This window comes from Oncorhynchus gorbuscha, linkage group LG19 (genome assembly GCF_021184085.1).
Source record: "Oncorhynchus gorbuscha isolate QuinsamMale2020 ecotype Even-year linkage group LG19, OgorEven_v1.0, whole genome shotgun sequence".
Lineage (NCBI taxonomy): Eukaryota > Metazoa > Chordata > Actinopteri > Salmoniformes > Salmonidae > Oncorhynchus > Oncorhynchus gorbuscha.
In genome coordinates, this window is record NC_060191.1 from 59567210 (window position 1) to 59588803 (window position 21594).

At 43.1% G+C, this 21594-nt stretch overlaps 1 protein-coding gene across 2 annotated transcripts in view; it reads left to right on the forward strand.

Annotated features, from left to right (window-relative positions):
- LOC124005065 (chloride channel protein 2-like) overlaps window positions 1-21594 on the forward strand; it is a 168358-nt gene that overhangs the window by 83294 nt on the left and 63470 nt on the right. For both annotated transcript variants that reach the window (XM_046313973.1, XM_046313974.1), the window contains exons 7-11: window positions 13158-13236; window positions 14369-14494; window positions 17061-17145; window positions 18716-18817; window positions 19349-19433. In XM_046313973.1, the coding sequence (XP_046169929.1) occupies window positions 13158-13236; window positions 14369-14494; window positions 17061-17145; window positions 18716-18817; window positions 19349-19433 (477 nt within the window). The remainder of the gene's footprint in view (window positions 1-13157; window positions 13237-14368; window positions 14495-17060; window positions 17146-18715; window positions 18818-19348; window positions 19434-21594) is intronic.

The window sequence follows — 21594 nt, forward strand, 5'->3', positions numbered from 1 at the left end:
GAACATTAACATTATGTTTTTGAATGACATCCCCAAGAGGTCAAATATATAGTGAAAACAATAGTGGTCCTAAAACAGAACCTTGAGGAACACCAACATTTACCGTTGATTTGTCAGAGGACAAACCATTCACAACTGATATCTTTTCGGCAGATAAGATCTAAACCAGGCCTGAACTTGTCCGTGTAGACCAATTTGGGTTTCCAATTTCTCCAAAAGAATGTGGTGATTGATGGTATCAAAAGCAGCACTAAGGTCTAGGAGCATGAGGACAGATGCAGAGCCTCGGTCTGATGCCATTAAAAGGTCATTTACCACCTTCACAAGTGCAGTCTCAGTGCTATGATGGGGTCTAAAGCCAGACTGAAGGAAGGCAGTGAGTTGCTGCGCAACAGCCTTCTCTAAAAAATTTGAGAGGAATGGAAGATTCGATATAGGCCGATAGTTGTTTATATTTTCTGGGTCAAGGTTTGGCTTTTTCAAGAGAGGCTTTATTACTGCCACTTTTAGTGAGTTTGGTACACATCCGGTGGATAGAGAGCCATTTATTATGTTCAACATAGGAGGGCCAAGCACAGGAAGCAGCTCTTTCAGTAGTTTAGTTGGAATAGGGTCCAGTATGCAGCTTGAAGGTTTATAGACCATGGTTATTTTCATCATTGTGTCAAGAGATATAGTACTAAAACACTTTTGAGTGTCTCTCTTGATCCTATGCTCGTCCTGGCAGAGTTGTGCAGACTCAGGACAAAACTGTTGCCGCAAAGTTGGAAGCACAAAATCGTCCTGAATCTCATTGTATGCTTTAGCATTAAGATTTCCCTTCACTGGAACTAAGGGGCCTAGACTGAACCATGAAAAACAGCCCCAGACCATTATTTCTCCTCCACCAACCTTTACAGTTAATGCTATGCACTCGGATTCATTCATTGGACTACCAGATGGTTAAGCATGATTCATCACTCCAGAGATCGTGTTTCCACTGCTCCAGAGTCCAATGGTGGTGAACTTTACACCACTCCAGCCGACGCTTGGCATTGCGCATGGGAATCTTAGGCTTGTGTCCAGCTTCTTGGCCATAGAAAACCCATTTCATGAAGCTCCCGACAAACAGTTATTTTGCTTACGTTGCTTCCAGTGGCAGTTTGGAACTCGGTAGTGAGTGTTGCAACTGAGGACTGACCATTTTTACTTGCTACGCACTTCAGCAGTTGGCAGTCCCTTTCTGTGAGCTTGTGTGGCCTACCACTTCGCGGCTGAGCCGTTGTTGCTCCTAGACGTTTCCACTTCACAACAACAGCACTTTGTTGACTGGGGCAGCTCTAGCAGGGCAGAAATTTGACAAACTGACTTGTTGGAAAGGTGGCATCCTATGACTGTGCCAAGTTGAAAGTCACTGAGCTCTTCAGTAAGGCCTTTCTACTGCCAATGTTTGTCTTTGGAGACTGCATGGCTTTGTGCTCAACTTTTACACGTGTCTGCAACAGGTGTGGCTGAAAAAGATGAATCCACTCATTTTGAAGGAGTGTCCACATAATTTTGTATATATAGTGTATATGCTGGTAGGCCATGAAGAAGATGGATGACCTGATAGGAAGAGTAAATAAATCCAATAGATACTGAAACATGCCTGCATATTAGTGTTTGAAACAAGCTCTTAACAGACATTTCCATTGGGGACAATGAAGGCTCGATCGCCAACAGCTGATTGCCACGTGGGTGTTTAGCATGCCCATGGCATGCTAGGTAATGCTCGTATTAACAGCCAATTCAACAAGGCTTGAAGCTATACCAAGCCTTGATTGGTCATCACACCGCGATACAGCGCGAGCTTCCCCATTTAAGGTCCAGGGTGATTAACAGAAATCTGGGAGAAAAAGGTTACACTTAGCAGTAGTAATCATTTTAAAATGAGCTGTACTACTTTGAAATGTGCCAAATGATGAGACTGACCCGGGAATGTTTAGCCGGCAACAGACTGTCTCCATCTGAGTATCACAAGATATTACGCTGCTGGACAGCGCACATAGCAGTCCACAACATTTGGCACAGCACAATGGTGGTAGAAATGAGTCATGCTCAGCTACAGCAATCACTGTAGCAAAGTATACGATGCCTGCGTGCGTTCCAACAATGTACGAGCATGCCTGATAACTTGCATAACTGGCTACTAGTAACTGGCTACTAGTACACTCCAAAGATATGCCTAACCTGATGCTTCATGAGTACTACAGCGAGAATGAAGATGACAACTATTTAATAGACAACCGAAATAATGCAAATGTATCCTGAAAGTATCAGCTTTCAGGTAAGATCCAAGGGCAGACTGTGTTGAATTAACAATGTTTATTGTAACAACAGGGGCAGGCAAACGACAGGCCAAGACAGGCAGGGGTCGATAATCCAGAATAGTAGGGCCAAGGTACAGGACGGCAGGCTGGCCCAGGGTCAGGTCAGGCAGATGTCGGAAGTCCAGAGAAGGGCCAAAGGCACAGGACAGGCACGGGTCAAAACCAGGAGGGTGAGATAAAAAGAGACTGGGGAAAAGCAGGAGCTGAGACAAAATGCAGGTTGATTTGAACAAACAAGATGATCTGGCACAGACAGACAGAAAACACAGGTATAAATACCCAGGGGTAAGTGGGGAAGATGAGCGGGTGGAGAGAAGCACAAGGTCAGGTGAAACAGATCATGGCGTGACCGAAGGGGGGCAATCTGGGATAAACCAGACGACAAAATGGATTGCCCCAGCCAATAGATGCATCACAATAATACACAATTAACATAATACATAAACTGTAAAATCAGCACATATTTAATTAATATATACGAGTGTTCATGTAAAAGCCTCAGCGTGGGTTAAAGATCTGCATAAACATTCTGTCTGCTTTCGTACTGTGATGCTCATTGACAATGAGTGGAAGGGGTGGCTAGTGTTGCCTCTATGGCACAGTGACCTCACAGTGTGCTCTTGCCAATAGCAATAGTAGCAACCATGCCAACGATTATGTGCAGATGATAAGAGACTTAACACAACATTGTTAGCACTACATTCACCTCGCAAGGGGAAGCAGAGCCTAAACATGCATATTGCTCCCACGAATGCAGTATCAGCAGCCATGCCACAATGCAACACTGTGTGAAGATAATTAAACAAGAATATTAGTTTACAAGCATAACCACAGTATTGAATTATGTAAGACACAACTAAATGCAACACAAGATCAATTAAAAACAGGATCTAATACATGATACTAGAATGAAGCAATCACTACAGTTAGCATACAGTATAATTGCACATGGTAGAATAGTTGTCACTAAAAACTACTAGACTACGAGATGGACCGACAGGGAGCTGACTACCTATGTAGAAGGCATGACGTGATTAGACATGGTTAATAAATACAGGGGCTAAACCTACTGCTGCCTATAAGATGACTAATGTGACTGAAAGACAGCGTAAATGAACCGCTGATACTGTAGTGTCTGGCAGCGGTCTCGTGAACTGCACCACACATAATTGAGTAAGCCACATGAGACCAAATACTATCAAATCGGCGTGAAGCACCATCTCCTTGCTCATATCAAATTTAACCAACAATGCAGTTTTAAGAAAAACAAGTTAAGAAAAAATGGACAAGTAAAAAAAATAATAATAATTGAAGAGCAGCAGTAAAATAACATTAGCGAGGCTATATACAAGGGGTGCCGGTACAGAGTCAATGTCTGGGGGCACAGGTAAGTCGAGGTAAAGTGACTATGCATAGATGATAATGAACAGAGAAGCAGCAGTGTAAAAGAGGGAGGGGGGTGGGGGGCAATGCAAATAGTCTGGGTAGCCATTTGAATAGCTGTTCAGGAGTCTTATGTCTTGGGGGTAGAAGCTGTTAAGGAGCCTTTTGGACCTAGACTTGGCGCTCCAGTACCGCTTGCAGAGAGAACAGTCTATAACTAGGGTGGCTGGAGTCTTTGACAATCAATTGTTAGGGCCTTCCTCTGACACTGTCTGATATGGAGGTCCTGGATGGCAGGAAACTTGGCCCCAGTGATGTACTGGGCCGTTCGCACTACCCTCTGTAGTGCCTAGCAGTTGGAGGCTGAGCAGTTGCCATACCAGGCAGTGATGCAACCAGTCAGGATGCTCTTGATGGTGCAGCTGTACAACTTTTTGAGGATCTAAGGACCCATGCCAAATCTTTTGTCTCCTGAGGGGAATAGGTTTTGTCATGCCCTCTTCACGACTGTCTTGGTGTGTTTGGACAATGTTAGTTTGTTGGTGATGTGGACACCAACGAATATGAAGCTCTGTCTGCTCCACTACAGCCCTGTCGTTGAGCATGCGCCCATTCTCAGTCTTCCTTTTCCTGTTGTCCATAATCATCTCCTTTTTGTCTTGATCACGTTGAGGGAGAGGTTGTTATCCTGGCACCATTCAGCCAGGTCTCTGACCTCCCTATAGGCTGTCTCATCGTTGTTGGTGATCATGCCTACCACCTGTTGTCGTCAAACTTAATGATGATGTTGTAGCCGTGCCTGGCCATGCAGTCATAAGTGAACAGGGAGTACAGGAGGGGACTGAGCACGTACCCCTGAGGGGCACCCGTGTTGAGTATCAGCGTGGCGGATGTCGTTACCTACCCTTACCACCTGGAGGCGGCCCATCAGGAAGTCCAGGAACCAGTTGCAAAGGGAGGTGTTTAGTCCCAGGGTCCTTAGTGATGAGTTTGAGGGCACTATGGTGTTGAAAGCTGAGCTGTAGTGAATGAATAGCATTCTGACATAGGTGTTCCTTTTGTCTAGGTGTGTAAGGGCAGTGTGGATTGCAATAGAGATTGTATCATCTGTGGATCTGATGGGTTGGTATACAAATTGGAGTGGGTCTAGGGTTTCTGGGATGATGGTGTTGATGTGAACCATGACCAGCCTTTCAAAGCACTTCATGGCTACAGACGTGAGTGCTACGGGGCGGTAGTAATTTATGCAGGTTTCTTTAGTGTTCTTGGGCACAGGGACTATGGTGGTCTGCTTAAAACATGTTGGTATTACAGACTCAGTCAGGGACAGGTTGAAAATGTCAGTGAAGACACTTGCCAGTTGGTTAGCGCATGCTCAGAGTACACGTCCTGGTAATCCGTCTGTACCTGCGGCCTTGTGAATGTTGACCTGTTTAAAGTTCTAACTCACACTGGCAACGGAGAGCGTGATCACGCAGTCATCAAGAAACATTGCTTCTCATTGTATATCAACACACATTAGGCTAGCGTAGGCTACTTTCTCCTATATGGATGAGGGCAGATTCTCCGCGATGGGGTGTGTAAACCGAGAGCACAGACTCTGACTGAAGCTGGCATGGGAACTCTCTCAAAGTATTCAATAGTCTCAAGACTAATCTACTAGCTAGCTAGTTGTAGCCACTATTGACTGCCAACAGTAGAGCAGCGACATGGATTGATCCTCAGTCAATGACGTCCCCTCAGCAGGTAGGCATGCTACGTGAGCATATTGAGCAACGCAGGCGAAGTTCACAGCTTGCGAGCATTTTTTAACAACATTTAATATCAGAAAACAGTAGCATAACGAGTAACTGCTAGCTCCAGGAGCGTTGGTACAATAAGCATAGCATCAATTCAGTAGCAGGATTTTTTTTTCACCTTTATTTAACCAGCTAGGCCAGTTGAGAACAAGTTCTCATTTACAACTGCGACCTGGCCAAGATAAAGCAAAGCAGTGCGACTAAAACAACAGAGTTACACATGGGATAGACAAACGTACAGTCAATAACACAATAGAAACATCTGTATGCAGTGTGTGCTAATGAAGTAAGGAGGTAAGGTAATAAATAGGCCATAGTGGCGAAGTAATTACAATTGAGCAATTAACACTGGAGTGATAGATGTGCAGTTGAGGATGTGCAAGTAGAAATACTGGTGTTCAAAAGAGCAGAAAAACAAAAACAAATATTGGATGAGGTAGGTAGTTGGTTGGATGGGCTATTTACAGATGGGCTATGTACAGCTGCAGCGATCGGTAAGCTACTCTGACAGCTGATGCCTAAAGTTAGTAAGGGAGATAAGTCTCCAACTTGAGTGATTTTAGCAATTAATTCCAGTCGTTGGCAGCAGAGAATTGGAAGGAAAGGCGGCCAAAGCAGGTGTTGGATTTGGGGATGACCAGTGAAATATACCTGCTGGAGCGCGTGCTATGTGTGGGATTTGCTATGGTGACCTGAGCTGAGATAAGGCAGAGCTTTACCTAGCAAATACTTATAGATGACCTGGAGCCAGTGGGTTTGGAGACGAATATGTAGCGAGGACCAACCAACAAGAGCATACAGGTCGCAGTGGTGGCTAGTATATGGAGCTTTAGTGACAAAAGGTATGGCACTGTGATAGACTGCATCCAATTTGTTGAGTAGAGTGTTGGAGGCTATTTTGTAAATGACATCACCGAAGTCTAGGCTCGGTAGGATAGTCAGTTTTACGAGGGTATGTTTAGCAGCATGAGTGAAGGAGGCTTTGTTGCGAAATAAGAAGCCAATTCTAGATTTAATTTGGGATTGGAGATGCTTAATATGAGTTTGGAAGGAGAGTTTACAGTCTAGCCAGACACCTAGGTATTTGTAGTTATCCACATATTCTAAGTCTGAACCGTCCAGAGTAGTGATGCTAGTCGGGCAGGCAGGTTCGGGCAGCAATCGATTGAAGAGCATGTCTTTCGTTGTACTAGCATTTAAGAGCAGTTGGAGCCCTTTGAAGGAGTGTTGTATGGCATTGAAGCTCGTTTGGAGGTAACTTCTTATGGATGAAATCCCGTTAACGGGATCGATTTGACAACAGCCAGTGAAAGTGCAGGGTGCCAAATTCAAACAACAGAAATCTCAGAATTCAAATTCCTCAAACATACAAGTATTATACACCATTTTAAAAAGAAAGTTGTTGTAAATCCAGTCACAGTGTCCGATTTCAAAAAGGCTTTACGACGAAAGCATACCATGAGATTATGTTAGGTCAGCACCTAGTCACAGAAAAACACAGCCATTTTTCCAGCCAAAGAGAAGTCACAAGTGTTATACATGGAATTAAAGATATACTTCTCCTTAATGCAAACGCTGTGTCAGATTTCAAAAAAGCTTTATGGAAAAAGCACACCATGCAATAATCTGAGTACAGCGCTCAGACACCAAAACAAGCCATACAGATACCCGCCATGTTGTGGAGTCAACAGAAGTCAGAAGTAGCATTATAAAAATTCACTTACCTTTGATGATCTTCATCAGAATGCACTCCAAGGAATCCTAGTTCCACAATAAATGTTTGTTTTGTTAGATAAAGTCCATTTATGTCCAAATTCCTCCTGTTCTTTCGCAGGCTTAGTTCACAAATCCCAATTCATGAGGCGCAGGCACACTTAGTCCAGACAAAAAATCTTATATTACAGTTCGTAGAGATGTGTCAAACGATGTATAGAATCAATCTTTAGGATGTTTTTAACATAAGAAGTTAAAAGTGTCGAAAGAAGGGTCACATGTATACTGAATGGTGTTGTCTGCGTAGAGGTGGATCAAAGAATCACCCACAGAAAGAGCGACATCATTGATATATACAGAGAAGGAAGTCGGCCCGAGAATTGAACCCTGTGGCACCCCCATAGAGACTGCCAGAGGTCTGGACAATAGGCCCTCCGATTTGACACACTGAACTCTATCTGAGAAGTAGTTAGTGAACCAGGCGAGGCAGTCATTAGAGAAACCAAGGCTGTTAAGTCTGCCGATGAGAATATGGTGATTGACAGAGTCGAAAGACTTGGCCAGGTCATTGAAGACTGCTGCACAGTACTGACTTTTATCGATGCAGGTTATGATATCATTTAGGATCTTGAGTGTGGCTGAGGTGCACCCGTGACCAACTTGGAAACCAGGTTGCATAGTGGTGAAGGTACAGTGGGATTCGAAATGGTCGGTGATCTGTTTGTTTACTTGGCTTTCGAAGACTTTAGAAAAGCAGGGCAGGATCGATATAGGTCTGTAACAGTTTGGGTCGAGAATGTCTTCCCCTTTGAATAGGGGGATGACCGTGGCCGCTTTCCAATCTTTAGGAATCTCAGACCATACGAAAGAGGTTGAACAGACTGATTTGCAGGGATCCAGGTTTTGCAGCTCTTTCAGAACATCAGCTGTCTGGATTTGGGTGAAGGAGAAGCGGTGGGGGTGGGGGGGCAGCTTGGAGGAGGTGCTCTTATTCTCCATAGACTTTAGTGTCCCAAAACTTTTTGGAATTAGTACTGCAGGATGTGAATTTCTGTTTGAAAAAGCTAGACTTTGCTTTCCTAACTGACTGTGTATATTGGTTCCTGACTTCCCTGAGAAGTTGCATATTGCAGGGACTGTTTGATGCTAGTGCAGTATGCCACAGGATGTTTTTGTGCTGGTCGAGGGCAGTCAGGTCTGGAGTGAATCAAGGGCTATATCTGTTCTTAGTTCTACATTTTTTGAAAGGGCATGCTTATTCAAGATGGTGAGGAAAGAACTTTTAAAGAACAACCAGTCCTCCTCTACTGACGGGATGAGGTCAATTTCCTTCCAGGATACCCGGGCCAGGTTGATTAAAAAGGCCTGCTCGCAGAAGTGTTTTGTGTTTTACTGATCAGTTTAGCTTGCCAGTGATGAGGGGTGGTCGTTTGACCGCGGACCCATACGGACGCAGGCCATGAGGCAGTGATCGCTGAGCTCCTGGTTGAAAACAGCAGAGGTGTATTTAGAGCGCAAGTTGGTCAGGATGATCTCTATGAGCAGAACCAGTCAGCTTAATATACCCTCAAATAAGGTAGGTGTGAATGTTACTAGCTTCTAATTGGTCGAATCTCAGCTGAGGCGGGCGCTCAGGTTCCCTTTCTGACCTGGCTTTGCTTTCCTCTTTATCCAGTATACTTGCCTTTTGTTGATATTTCACATCCATACCCTAACTTTTTTCACAGTCCTCTCACTCATAAACCTCACATTTTAAACCACAGTACATCTTAAACCATCAGTACATCACTATATCTATCATGTACTGTAGCCACTGATCATGCAGGCAAACCAACTCCAATGTGGTTGAGATACCATAGTAATTCACTGAACAGATTTCCCTCTCCCTTAAGACAGAACTGTAGGTTAGTTGTATGTGGGAAAGTTCCTTTGTTTCTGTAAACTCCAAAATTGTTCCTCCTCTTAATTGACTGCTCATGTCTACATCGGCTCAATACCACACCCAGCCTGTTAGTGGCTTGGAGAAAAACACGTCACATGTTACTGGTTGAGAGAATGTTTTTTTCACTCTTGACTGTTCTTCTGATTGTATGTCCAGAATATGCGTGTGCGGACACACACACACACACACACACACACACACACACACACACACACACACACACACACACACACACACACACACACACACACACACACACACACACACACACACACACACACACACACAATATACATTTAGACAAGTAATATACACATAATAAATATTTAAACCAGCATGTTATTTGCAAACTAATTAAATACATCTCATCTTTAATCTCCATAGCTATACTACAGGGAGCAATAAATAAATGTAGAGATATATAAATGAAGAAAAGTTTTGAAAGCAAGGGAGAGAGAGATATTGAGGTAAAGACAGAATCAGGCATTGAGGAGTAGAGAGATAGTCTTTCAACTTTCTATGCTTGTTCCACTTGGGCCTTGGGAGACAGAGGGAATGAGAGGGAGGGAATCTTTGACTCATCTCTCTGTACTCTGAAGATGAGAGACAACGTGTGTGTGTGTGTGTGTGTGTGTGTGTGTGTGTGTGTGTGTGTGTGTGTGTGTGTGTGTGTGTGTGTGTGTGTGTGTGTGTGTGTGTGTGTGTGTGTGTGTGTGTGTGTGTGTGTGTGTGTGTGTGTGTGTGTCAGAGAGGGAGAGAGAAGGGGGTCTGGGGGACCGGGGCAATGAAGAATCTTTGAAGCAGACCTTCAAGTCCCCTCGAGTGGAGCACTCTTTTGCTGCATAACCCTGTCTGTCTCTCTGTCCGTCTCCCCTTAATATTCTGCTCCCTCTAGCCTCTCTCCTTCCCTCATCCCCTCTCTCTTCCCCCCTCCTCACTGTGTTGTATCTGTACTGTATATGAATATGCCACATTTTATGGCTTACTAATTGTGTGTGTGTATTTAGTACACATCAGCACTCACCCCTCTATGTTTCACTAACATGCTGCTTAAAGGAGCCAAACCTCATTGGAAACAAGGTAAATCATGGCTGGAGTTGAAGGGCAGAATATCCACCATAACTTCCTTCTCTCCTGGACTCCATATCCCATCTCTCTACCACCTGTCCATATAACATCTGTAATCCATCTGTAGTCCCATGCTATACTGTGTTTGTAGAAATTGTATTTCATTCGACCGTACCCTGTGGTTGTTTGGGCAGTGTCACAGATCCATTCTCTCGGTGCCTTCTAGCAAAGTAAAGCAAGTAAATTTGATCAAATCTGATTTTTTGAAAACTCTATTTTATTTGCAGGAATGTTCTCTGCTATTTTGATTGCTGAGAAATGTAACCTATGAGAGTTTATGGTTGTGTATGCCGATTTGATTTAGTTTTTTGCGATTCCACACAAATTTCTCCATGCATTTGTTAATTAAAATATTACCTACAAAGTGATAATTTTTAGGAATTAAAGCTTTAGCGCTCAAGCAAAGTTGAAGAAATGTAAATGGTTGCTTACTTTATTTGTCCTCATAATTGGAGATAGGCAAACATTTTAACTCTGCGTTTCACAAACCTGGTCCTGAGGACCCCAAGGGGTTTTCCCCTAGCACTACACAGCTCAATCCAAGCATGCACCTCTTGGGGTCCCCAGGACCGAGTTTGCGAATTAATGAAATGTACCCATTGATTCTTTTAGTATTTTACTTATAAGTGCCTCATGAGCTTAGTTCAAATTTCGCACCCCATCAGAACCCAAAATATAAGCTTGTTACACTCCAATGTTTGTTAACAACGTAAATGCAAACAATTATAACTTCAAATCATGATATCATGGATGGTCAGTCCTTGCATCCATAGCTCTGTCCATTCATTTTAGAGTGGATACATTTCTCCAGCCATATCCCTCAGGTTTTTATTGAAGTGTGTGGGGAGACTGCTTTGTTATTGTTTCAACTGCTGCTTGATACTTCAACTGTTCATACCAACCTGTTGAGGTTAAATGGTATGGTGAAATGCATTATGGGTAAAATGTATTTAAACTCTGCATTTCCACAACAGCTGTGACTGGTAGGTTGGGCTATACTTGTGCATGCTAATTGCTATCAGTCATTACTGAGGCCTGCCCTGGGGGAGGTCAGTGGGCTGACTTATTGATTTAAATCCAGTTGATATTGCTCATCGTCCTGTTTATTATTTTGTAAATAATGTAGTAGCCTACTTTGGGTGCTTATTTATATCCCATTTTTGCACATAGTGCCTTCGGAAAGTATTCAGACACCTTGACTTTTTTTTCCACATTACGTTACATTGATTAAAATTGATTAAATAAAAAAAATCCTCACCAATCTACACAGAATACCCAATAATGACAAAGCGAAAACAATTTTTTAAACATTTTGGCAAATGTATTACAAATAAAAAAAACTGATGCCTTATTTACATAAGTATTCAGACCCTTTGTTATGAGACTCGAAATTGAGCTCCAATGCATCCTGTTTCCATTGATCTACCTTGATGTGTCTACAACTTGATTGGCGTCCATCTGTGGTAAATTCAATTGCTTGGACATGATTTGGAAAGGCACACACCTGTCTATATAATGTCCCACAGTTGACAGTGCATGTCAGAGAAAAAAACAAGCAATGAGGTCTAAGGAATTGTCCTTAGACCTTTGAGATGACAGGATTGTGCGAGGCACAGATCTGAGGAAGGGTACCAAAACATTAATGCAGCATTGAAGTTCCCAAAGAACACAGTGGTCTCCATCATTCTTAATTGGAAGAAGTTTGGAATCACCAAGACTCTTCCTAGAGCTGGCCGCCCAGCCAAACTGAGCAATCGGCGGAGAAGGGCCTTGGTCAGGGAGGTGACCAAGAACCTGATGGTCACTCTGACAGAGCTCCAGAGTTCCTCTATGGAGATGGGAGAACCTTCCAGAAGGACAGCCATCTCTGCAGCACTCCACCAATCAGTCCTTTATGGTAGAGTGGCCACTCTTCAGTAAAAAGGTACATGACAGCCCGCTTGGAGTTTGCCAAAAGGCACCCAAAGACTCTCAGGCAATGAGAAACAGGATTCTCTGGTCTGATGAAACCAAGATTGAACTCTTTGGCCTGAATGCCAAGTGTCACTTCTGGAGGAAACCTGGCACTATCCCTGCGGTGAAGCATGGTGGTGGAAGCATCATGCTGTGGGGATGTTTTTCAGTGGCAGTGACTGGGAGACTAGTCAGGATCGAAGCAAAGATGAATGGAGAAAAGTACAGAGGTCCTTGATGAAAACTTGCTCAGGACCTCAGACTGGGGCAAAGGTTCACCTTCCAACAGGACAATGACCCGAAGGACACAGCCAAGACAGCGCAGGCGTGGCTTTGGGACAAGTCTCTGAATGTCCTTGAGTGGCCCAGCCAGAGCCCGGACTTGAACCCGATCGAACATCTCTGGAGAGACCTGAAAATAGCTGTGCAACCTGACAGAGCTTGAGATGATCTGCAGAGAAGAATGGGAGAAACTCTCCAAATACAGATGTGCCAAGCTTGTAATGCCATACCCAAGAAGACTCAAGGCTGTAATCGCTGTCAAAGTTGCTTCAACAAAGTATTGAGTAAAGGGTCTGAATACTTATGCAAATGTGATATTTGCTCTTTTTTTATATATAAGTTAGCAAAAACTTAAACAGTTTTCCCCTTTGTCATTATGGGCATTGTGTGTAGATTTGATGAGGGGAAAAAACGATTTAATCATTTTTAGAATAAGGCTGTAACGTAACAAAATTCAGAAAAGGTCAAGGAGTCTGAATACTTTCCGAAGGCACTGTAAAAGCCCCCACCGTGGACAGAAAAAAAGCAACATCCTTGTCTGCCTCCTTCCACACTGCTAAGCCTACATCCCGACAACGTGTGTGTGTGTGTCTCCCTATGTGTTAACAGAATGAGTCGAGAAACATTGAGATGTTGGCAGCTGCCTGTGCTGTGGGGGTGGGCTGCTGTTTCGCTGCCCCTATAGGAGGTGAGTGGCACCAACTGGTTGAATCAATGTTGTTTCAGTGTAATTTGTCATCTTATTGGGACTTGGAATCTATTTGATTTGAAAAAAAGTAATCAATGTAAATTGTTTTGAGGGGGAAATTTCAAAAACAGGATTGTCATCATGGTAACCAAATATTAACATCGACACTCTTGTATAAAAGTTTAATTTGTATCTTTTAAAACAGTCAGATCTTCAATTTGGTTACGATCAGAAAAATAAATACACTGCAGCACCTCCTACTGGACAATTAATCTATCTACAGCTGCCCTTTGGTCTACCATCCAGGGTTTTCACATATCATAGCTAAGCAGGGCTAGGCTATTTGTCTTTGACTATTACCAATGTGCTTTCGTGAAAATGATTGACAGATCTCCAATGAATAATGAAATAGTCACTGTAGCTATCAGTCATTCCAAGGGGTAGGATTAACAGAGCAAATTAAATGTCACCATGCTATATCACTCATATCATCAAGGATGCTATTTAGGCCTGAATACTATTTCCAAAGTCATCAACTATTGTCTCAATTCAACCCAGGATTCAACTAAAAATAGAGTACATAGGCCTGTGGTTTCAATCTCTGGTTGATATCAAATGTAATTTAGTGATATTGAATTGTTTGGTTATCAACACAACCAAATATCAACATTTGAAGGTGCTATATCTTCTACTTAGTTCAATCTGTGCCACCGACTTTGAATTCCAGTTTGTCTACAAATGTAATAATTGATATGTTGGATTCATGTCTCCATCTCAACAAAACATCTGTGTTAAAGAATATAACTAAATCAAACATGAATGTAAAGTGCATTTAAGCTTTGGTTTGATTTAGATTTAGTGATAACACATTGAAGTTCAACTAACTTTTGGCAGTCTTTTTTTAGTGAGTGAATGTATAGGTTGTAATCTCATTGATCAACGTCTCAAACAAATATGACCCAATTATCAACTTTGAAATTATGTGGTGTGCCCAGTGGGATAACACTCACTGACTGATACTGGTTGGGTTGGAAATGGCAAGGTTCACTCCTTCCCCCTTCATTCCCCTGATTGGAGTATAGCTACTTTGATCATGTTCCTGAGAAATGGATTATGTGTGTGTGTTTTGTAGGTGTGCTGTTCAGTATTGAGGTAACGTCTACGTTCTTTGCGGTGAGGAATTACTGGAGAGGGTTCTTCGCTGCCACCTTCAGTGCCTTCATCTTCAGAGTCCTGGCCGTGTGGAATAGAGACGAGGGTAAGACCGGTCTACATGTATACTGATCAAAAATATCAACGGAACATGTCAAGTGTTGGTTTCATGAGCTGAAATAAAAGATCACCGAAATTTTCGATACGCACAAAAAGCTTATTTCTCTCATTTGGTGCACAAATTTGTTTTACGTCCCTGTTAGTGAGCTTTTCTCTTTTGCCAAGATAATCCATCCACCTGACAGGTGTGGCATATCAAGAAGCTGATTAAACAGCATAATCATTACAGCCACCTGGACAGCTGATGAAACTGTGGGTTTGCACAACTGAAGCAATTTCTGCACAAACTGTTTCAGGGAAGCTCATCTGCATGCTTGACGTCCTCACCAGGGTCTTGACCTGTGCAGTTCGATATCATAACAGACTTCAATGGGCAATTGCTCACCTTCGATGGCCACTGGCACGCTAGAGACGTGTGCTCGTCATGCATGAATCCCGGTTCCCGCCATCACCTCATGTTTCAGCATGATAAAGCAATGGCCCCATGTGGAAAGGATCTGTACACAATTCCTGGATGCTGAAAATGTCCCAATTCTTCCATGGTCTGAATATTCACCAGATATGTCCCAATTCTTCCATGGCCTGAATATTCACCAGATATGTCCCAATTCTTCCATGGTCTGTATACTCACCAGACATGTCCCAGTTCTTCCATGGTCTGTATATTCACCAGATATGTCCCAGTTCTTCCATGGTCTGTATACTCACCAGATATGTCCCAGTTCTTCCATGGTCTGTATACTCACCAGATATGTCCCAGTTCTTCCATGGTCTGTATACTCACCAGATATGTCCCAATTCTTCCATGGTCTGTATACTCACCAGATATGTCCCAGTTCTTCCATGGTCTGTATACTCACCAGACATGTCCCAATTCTTCCATGGTCTGTATACTCACCAGATATGTCCCAGTTCTTCCATGGTCTGTATACTCACCAGACATGTCCCAATTCTTCCGTGGTCTGTATACTCACCAGATATGTCCCAGTTCTTCCGTGGTCTGTATACTCACCAGATATGTCCCAGTTCTTCCATGGTCTGTATACTCACCAGATATGTCCCAATTCTTCCATGGTCTGTATACTCACCAGATATGTCCTAGTTCTTCCATGGTCTGTATACTCACCAGATATGTCCCAGTTCTTCCATGGCCTGTATACTCACCAGATATGTCCCAGTTCTTCCATGGTCTGTATATTCACCAGATATGTCCCAGTTCTTCCATGGCCTGTATACTCACCAGATATGTCACCAATTGGGCATGTTTGGGATGCTCTGGATCGACATGTACGACAGCATGTTCCAGTTCCCACCAATATCCAGCAACTTCACACAGTCATTGATGAGAAGTAGGACAACATTCCACAATCAACAGCCTGATCAACTCTATGCGAAGGAGATGTCGTGCTGCATGAGGAAAATGGTGGTCACACCAGATACTGACTGGTTTTCTGATCCACGCACCCACCTTTTTTTTAAGGTGTCTGCGACAAACAGATGCATATCTGTGTTCCCAGTCATGTGAAATCTATAGCTTAGGGCCTAATGAATGTATTTCAATTGACTGATTTCCTTATATGAACTGAAACTCAGTAAAATCTTTGAAAATGTTGCATGTTGCATAAACCTTTTTGGTGTATATGGGTCACTCCACCAATTCAGTGCCTTTTTGAGATGTTAAAATAACTTTTGATTTCACCTCATTTTAACATTCTGTCATAAAGGGCACATGTTCAACTCCATAAAACACTAGTTTTCCCATCTCAGGAGGTTAAATGAAAAATTAGTAAATTAAGTGCCTATAAAGTGTCAAATAAAGAAATAAAGTAACAGGGTTGTTAAATCGGGCATAAATCCCCTTGTGACATTGTGTGCAAGCATCACAAAATAGTTCTACCCTGTCTATCTATGGGTAACAGGTTGTCGTGTTATGCTCCACCTGATAGGGTTTCCACCACAAAACACCAGAAAATGGCCAAAAAGAGTACAACCAGCTAACCTGCTTTTACTCCAAGGTTTGACTATTGGATATGAAATGTTTCCGTTCACGTTACAGGTTGTACATTGAAATGAGGCACAGATGTAAATGAATAACATTAAATAAATAATCATGCTCAGAAGTGAATTTGTCAAAGCAACAGTATAATTAGGGCTTTACAATGATGGTGTAAATTGAGAAATTTTGTGGTTAAGTGGGTTAAAATCTTCCAAGAAGTCAGTGGGTGCACAGAGGGACATATCAAAATGCTGTTTTGGCCCTATTAGCAAGCCTTTATTCATATTAAAAATCTGATTTATAGAATTATCCATGTGGTCTATATTAAAGGGCACTTCATTAAATATAACAGGCTTTTAAAATTCAATATTGGTGCACAATTTCTACTTAAATATTCAAGAGACGTAAAAGGCACTTATTATGTGGAATGACCAATATGCTCTATTGGCCCAATCAAACATTGAGGTAAGGTCTGTACTGTGTATATAGCCCCTTAAAAACATTTTGATAATGATGAATCACACTATTTCTTTCTCCATCCCTCCCTCCTACACAGAGACCATCACAGCTCTGTTTAAAACCAGTTTCCGTCTGGACTTCCCCTTTGACCTCCAGGAGCTCCCAGCCTTCGCTGTCATTGGGTGAGTCTAAGTTGTCCTCAATTAGCCAGTGAGCTCTTTGTTGCCTCTGTTAGCCAGTGAGCTTTTCGTTGCCTCTGTTAGCCAGTGAGCTCTTTGTTCCCTCTGTTAACCAGTGAGCTCTTTGTTGCCTCTGTTAGCCAGTGAGCTCTTTGTTGCCTCTGTTAGCCAGTGAGCTCTTTGTTGCCTCTGTTAGCCAGTGAGCTCTTTGTTGCCTCTGTTAGTCAGTGAGTTCTTTGTTGCCTCTGTTAGCCAGTGAGTTCTTTGTTGCCTCTGTTAGCCAGTGAGTTCTTCGTTGCCTCTGTTAGCCAGTGAGTTCTTCGTTGCCTCTGTTAGCCAGTGAGCTCTTTGTTGCCTCTTTTAGCCAGTGAGTTCTTTGTTGCCTCTGTTAGCCAGTGAGTTCTTCGTTGCCTCTGTTAGCCAGTGAGCTCTTTGTTGCCTCTGTTAGCCAGTGAGCTCTTTGTTGCCTCTGTTAGCCAGTGAACTCTTTGTTGCCTCTGTTAGCCAGTGAGCCCCCTGTTTCCTCTGTTAGCCAGTGTGCTCTTTGTTGCCTCTGTTAGCCAGTGAAAGCTGGTGTGAGTGTATAGGAGGATAGCCTCCTGACGTTAGTCACCTAACATGGATAATTCAGCCAGTGAGGTGGTGCATTTAGGACGTCTTATTTTAGCTTGCTGTTACCGTAGTAGCGTAGCCTCCGGGCTTACCACAGAACTGAATTAGACCAGAGCCTCTCAGGGGAGAGGGAGTGGGAGAGAGAGGGGGCTGCTGGGGAGATAGAGAGAACGAGGAGCTCCCCTCTATCTCTCTATTTCCATCTCAGATGAAAGAACAGCCCTGTGCTTAACTCTGCGTGGGCTCCCAAAGAGAAGAAAATCCCCCCTTTTTTTCTCCTTTTTGTCTGGAGGATGTCCTCCCACTTGGGATCTGAGCAGAACATAATCGAACAAAACACTGCTTCCAGAGAACAGCAGTCTTATCACACTTTTAGAGAGAGTTTGTGTGTCTGTATGCCCCTGTATGTGTTTATTTCAGTACTCTCTCCCTCTCAGATGTCTTATGGGGAAAATCGGTCAGTGTTTCAGTTATAGTACACCGCTTCTAGCCTCTGGATTTATGTTTCAAACTTTCACTGGTACCCATGTGGTGTTCTGAGAATATACACACACACATTCATACGTTTCAGACAATGGCTTTAAAACGTGTACAAATTATTCTACCTCATCTATTCATCATTTATTCAGGAGTATTTGACAGAATTAATTATGCAGGAACATGAATTTATGAGCATTCATATACTTGGCTGGAGCTGAGGGGGAACTTTGGAAAGTACTTCTTAAAGGGCCTTGCTTGGTTCTGGTGGGAGGATAAATTCAGTATCTCTCTCCTACTACCTCTTACACAAAGTGTACACATACTTGGTTCTTATTTAAAACACAAGCTTATATACATAAACCTGTAAACATTTCTCCAACTAATTTTCTGCTTTTAATCTCCCTGCCCCTCTTTTCTCCATTGCCCCCCCTCCCTCTGCTTCCTCTCCTCTCTCAACCCTCCATCCTCTCCCCCTCCACAGTATTGCCAGTGGTTTTGGTGGGGCATTGTTTGTCTACCTGAACAGATTGATAGTCCAGTTCATCAGGAAACAGAAGACCATCAACAAGTTCCTCATGAAGAAGTAATTCATGATGTCATCATCGTCAGACAGCAACCCCTACTGGGTCCCAGAGAGTCCCTGTATCCTACTGTCACACACACAGATAGATTATGCTGTGAAAGCAGCTCCTTTGATGCAGATCTCTCCACAGCAGAGATAAATGAAGACATTCATCTTGACAAGTGTTTATTAATGAATGGTGTTTACTCATCTCCCTACCAGACTGATGAATTAACAATCCTCAGATTTCTAAATTAATGTAATGTTCTGTATATCACTCAGCCATGTGAAGGGTTTGTGGACAGTTTGGTTTTGAAGAATAAACAGTAATGACTAAACACCCTCTTGCCTCCTCCTTTCACCCTCCCATTTTTCTCTTCTCTCACCCTCCCCCTCCCTGCTATTCTACTCTCCCCTCACCCTCTCCCACCCACCCACCCTCCCTTCCTCCTACTCTCTTCCTCTCACCCTCCCTCTTTTCTCTTCTCACCCTCCCTCCCTCTCTCCTACTCCCCTCTCACCCTCCCTCTTTTCTCTCTCCTCTTCTCTCAGGCGTCTGCTGTACCCAGCCCTGGTCACTCTGCTGGTGTCTACGCTAACCTTTCCCCCCGGCTTCGGACAGTTCATGGCAGGCAAGGTTAGTTCCTCTAAGCCACACCAAGGCCGATGGGGTCTGGTTATAATCTCACAGGAAAATCAGAGGGAGAGGAGAGTCAGGAGAGCGAGCCCCAGTCTCTCTAACGCCATTTCATTATTCCTTTCCTCCATCTCCAACCCTATGTCTCTCTGTAATGAGAGGGTGAGTCAGACTCTTGGTGTATTTCTGCCACAATAAGTTGTTGATTCCAAAATCACCCCCTAGCACCTACCCCATGGCACTTCATGTAGATTGGGATAGCACTAATGTAATAGCTTCTCCTTGCCCTCTGAAAGGAATAATTATTGCTGTGTTGCTTATACCTATCCAATCATATCTTTCATATCTGCTTCATTGCTTTGGGTAGGAGCTTGGGACCAATATGGGATATATATATATAGTACCAGTCAAGTTTCAAGACATCTACTCATTCAAGGGTTTTTCTTTATTTTGAGTTTCTTCATTGTAGAATAATAGTGAAGACATCAAAACTATGAAATAACACTTATGGAATCATGTAGTATGAAAAACAGTGTTTAACAAATGAAAATATATGTTACATTTGAGATTCTTCAAAGTAGCCAACCTTTGCCTTGATGACAGCTTTGCACACTCTTGGCATTCTCAACCAAGTAACAGGTGTGCTAAGCTTGTAGCGTCATACCCAAGGCTGTAATCGTTTCCAAAGGTGCTTCAACAAAGTACTGAGTAAATGGTCTGAATACTTACTTTTGAATTCGGGAGGTTACATACAATAAGGTTGAAGTCATTAAAACTTGTTTTCCGACCACTCAACAAGTTTCTTGTTAACAAACTATAGTTTTGGGAAGTCAGTTAGGACATCTACTTTGTGCATGACACAAGTCATTTTTCCAACAATTGTTTATTGACAGATTATTTCACTTATAATTCACTGTATCACAATTCCAGTGGGTCAGGCGTTTACATACACTAAGTTGACTGTGCCTTTAAACAGCTTGGGAAATATAAGATAATTATGTTATGGCTTTAAAAGCTTCTGATAGGCTAATTGACATCATTTGAGTAAATTGGAGGTGTACCTGTAGCTGTATTTCAAGGCCTACCTTCAAACTCAGTGCCTCTTTGCTTGACATCATTGGTAAATCAAAAGAAATAAGCCAAGACCTCAGAAAATATTGTAGACCTCCACAAGTCTGGTTCATCCTTGGGAGGAATTTCCAAACACCTGAAGGTACCACGTTCATGTACAAACAATAGTACGCAAGTATAAACAAGTATAAACACCATGGGACTATGCAGCCGTCATACCTCAGGAAGGAGACTCATTCTGTCTCCTAGAGGTGAACGTACAGCAACGACCTGGGGAATAGTTACAGGGGAGAGGAGGGGGATGAATGAGCCAATTGTAAACTGGGGATTATTAGGTGACTTTGAGGGCCAGATTGGGAATTTAGCCAGGACACCGGGGTTAACACCCCTACTCTTACGATAAGTGCCATGGGATCTTTAATGACCTCAATCACTGCCCTGGGGCATTGGGATATTTTTTGGGACCAGAGGAAAGAGTGCCTCCTACTGGCCCTCCAACACTTCCAGCAGCATCTGGTGTCCTATCCAGGAACTGACCAGGACCAACCCTGCTTAGCTTCAGAAGCAAGCCAGCAGTGGTATGCAGGGTGGTATGCTGCTGGCAAAGATGCTGGAGGAAACGGGTACAAAAGTATCTACATCCACAGTAAAACAAGTCCTATATCGACATAACCTGAAAGGCCGCTAAGCAAGGAAGAAGCCACTGCTCTAAAATCACCATAAAAAAAGCCAAACTACGGTTTGCAACTGCACATGGGGACAAAGATCATACTTTTTGGAGAAATGTCCTCTGGTCTGACGAAACAAAAATAAAACTGTTTGGCCATAATGACTATCGTTATGTTTGAAGGAAAAAGGGGGAGGCTTGCAAGCAGAAGAACACCATCCCAACTGTGAAGCATGGGGGTGGCAGCATCATGTTGTGGGGGTGCTTTGCTGCAGGAGGGACTGGTGCACCTCACAAAATAGATGGCATCATGAGGTAGGAGATTTATGTGGATATATTGAAGCAACATCAGTCAGTAACTTCAGTCAGGAAGTTAAAGTTTGGTCGCTAATGGGTCTTCCAAATGGACAATGACCCCATGCA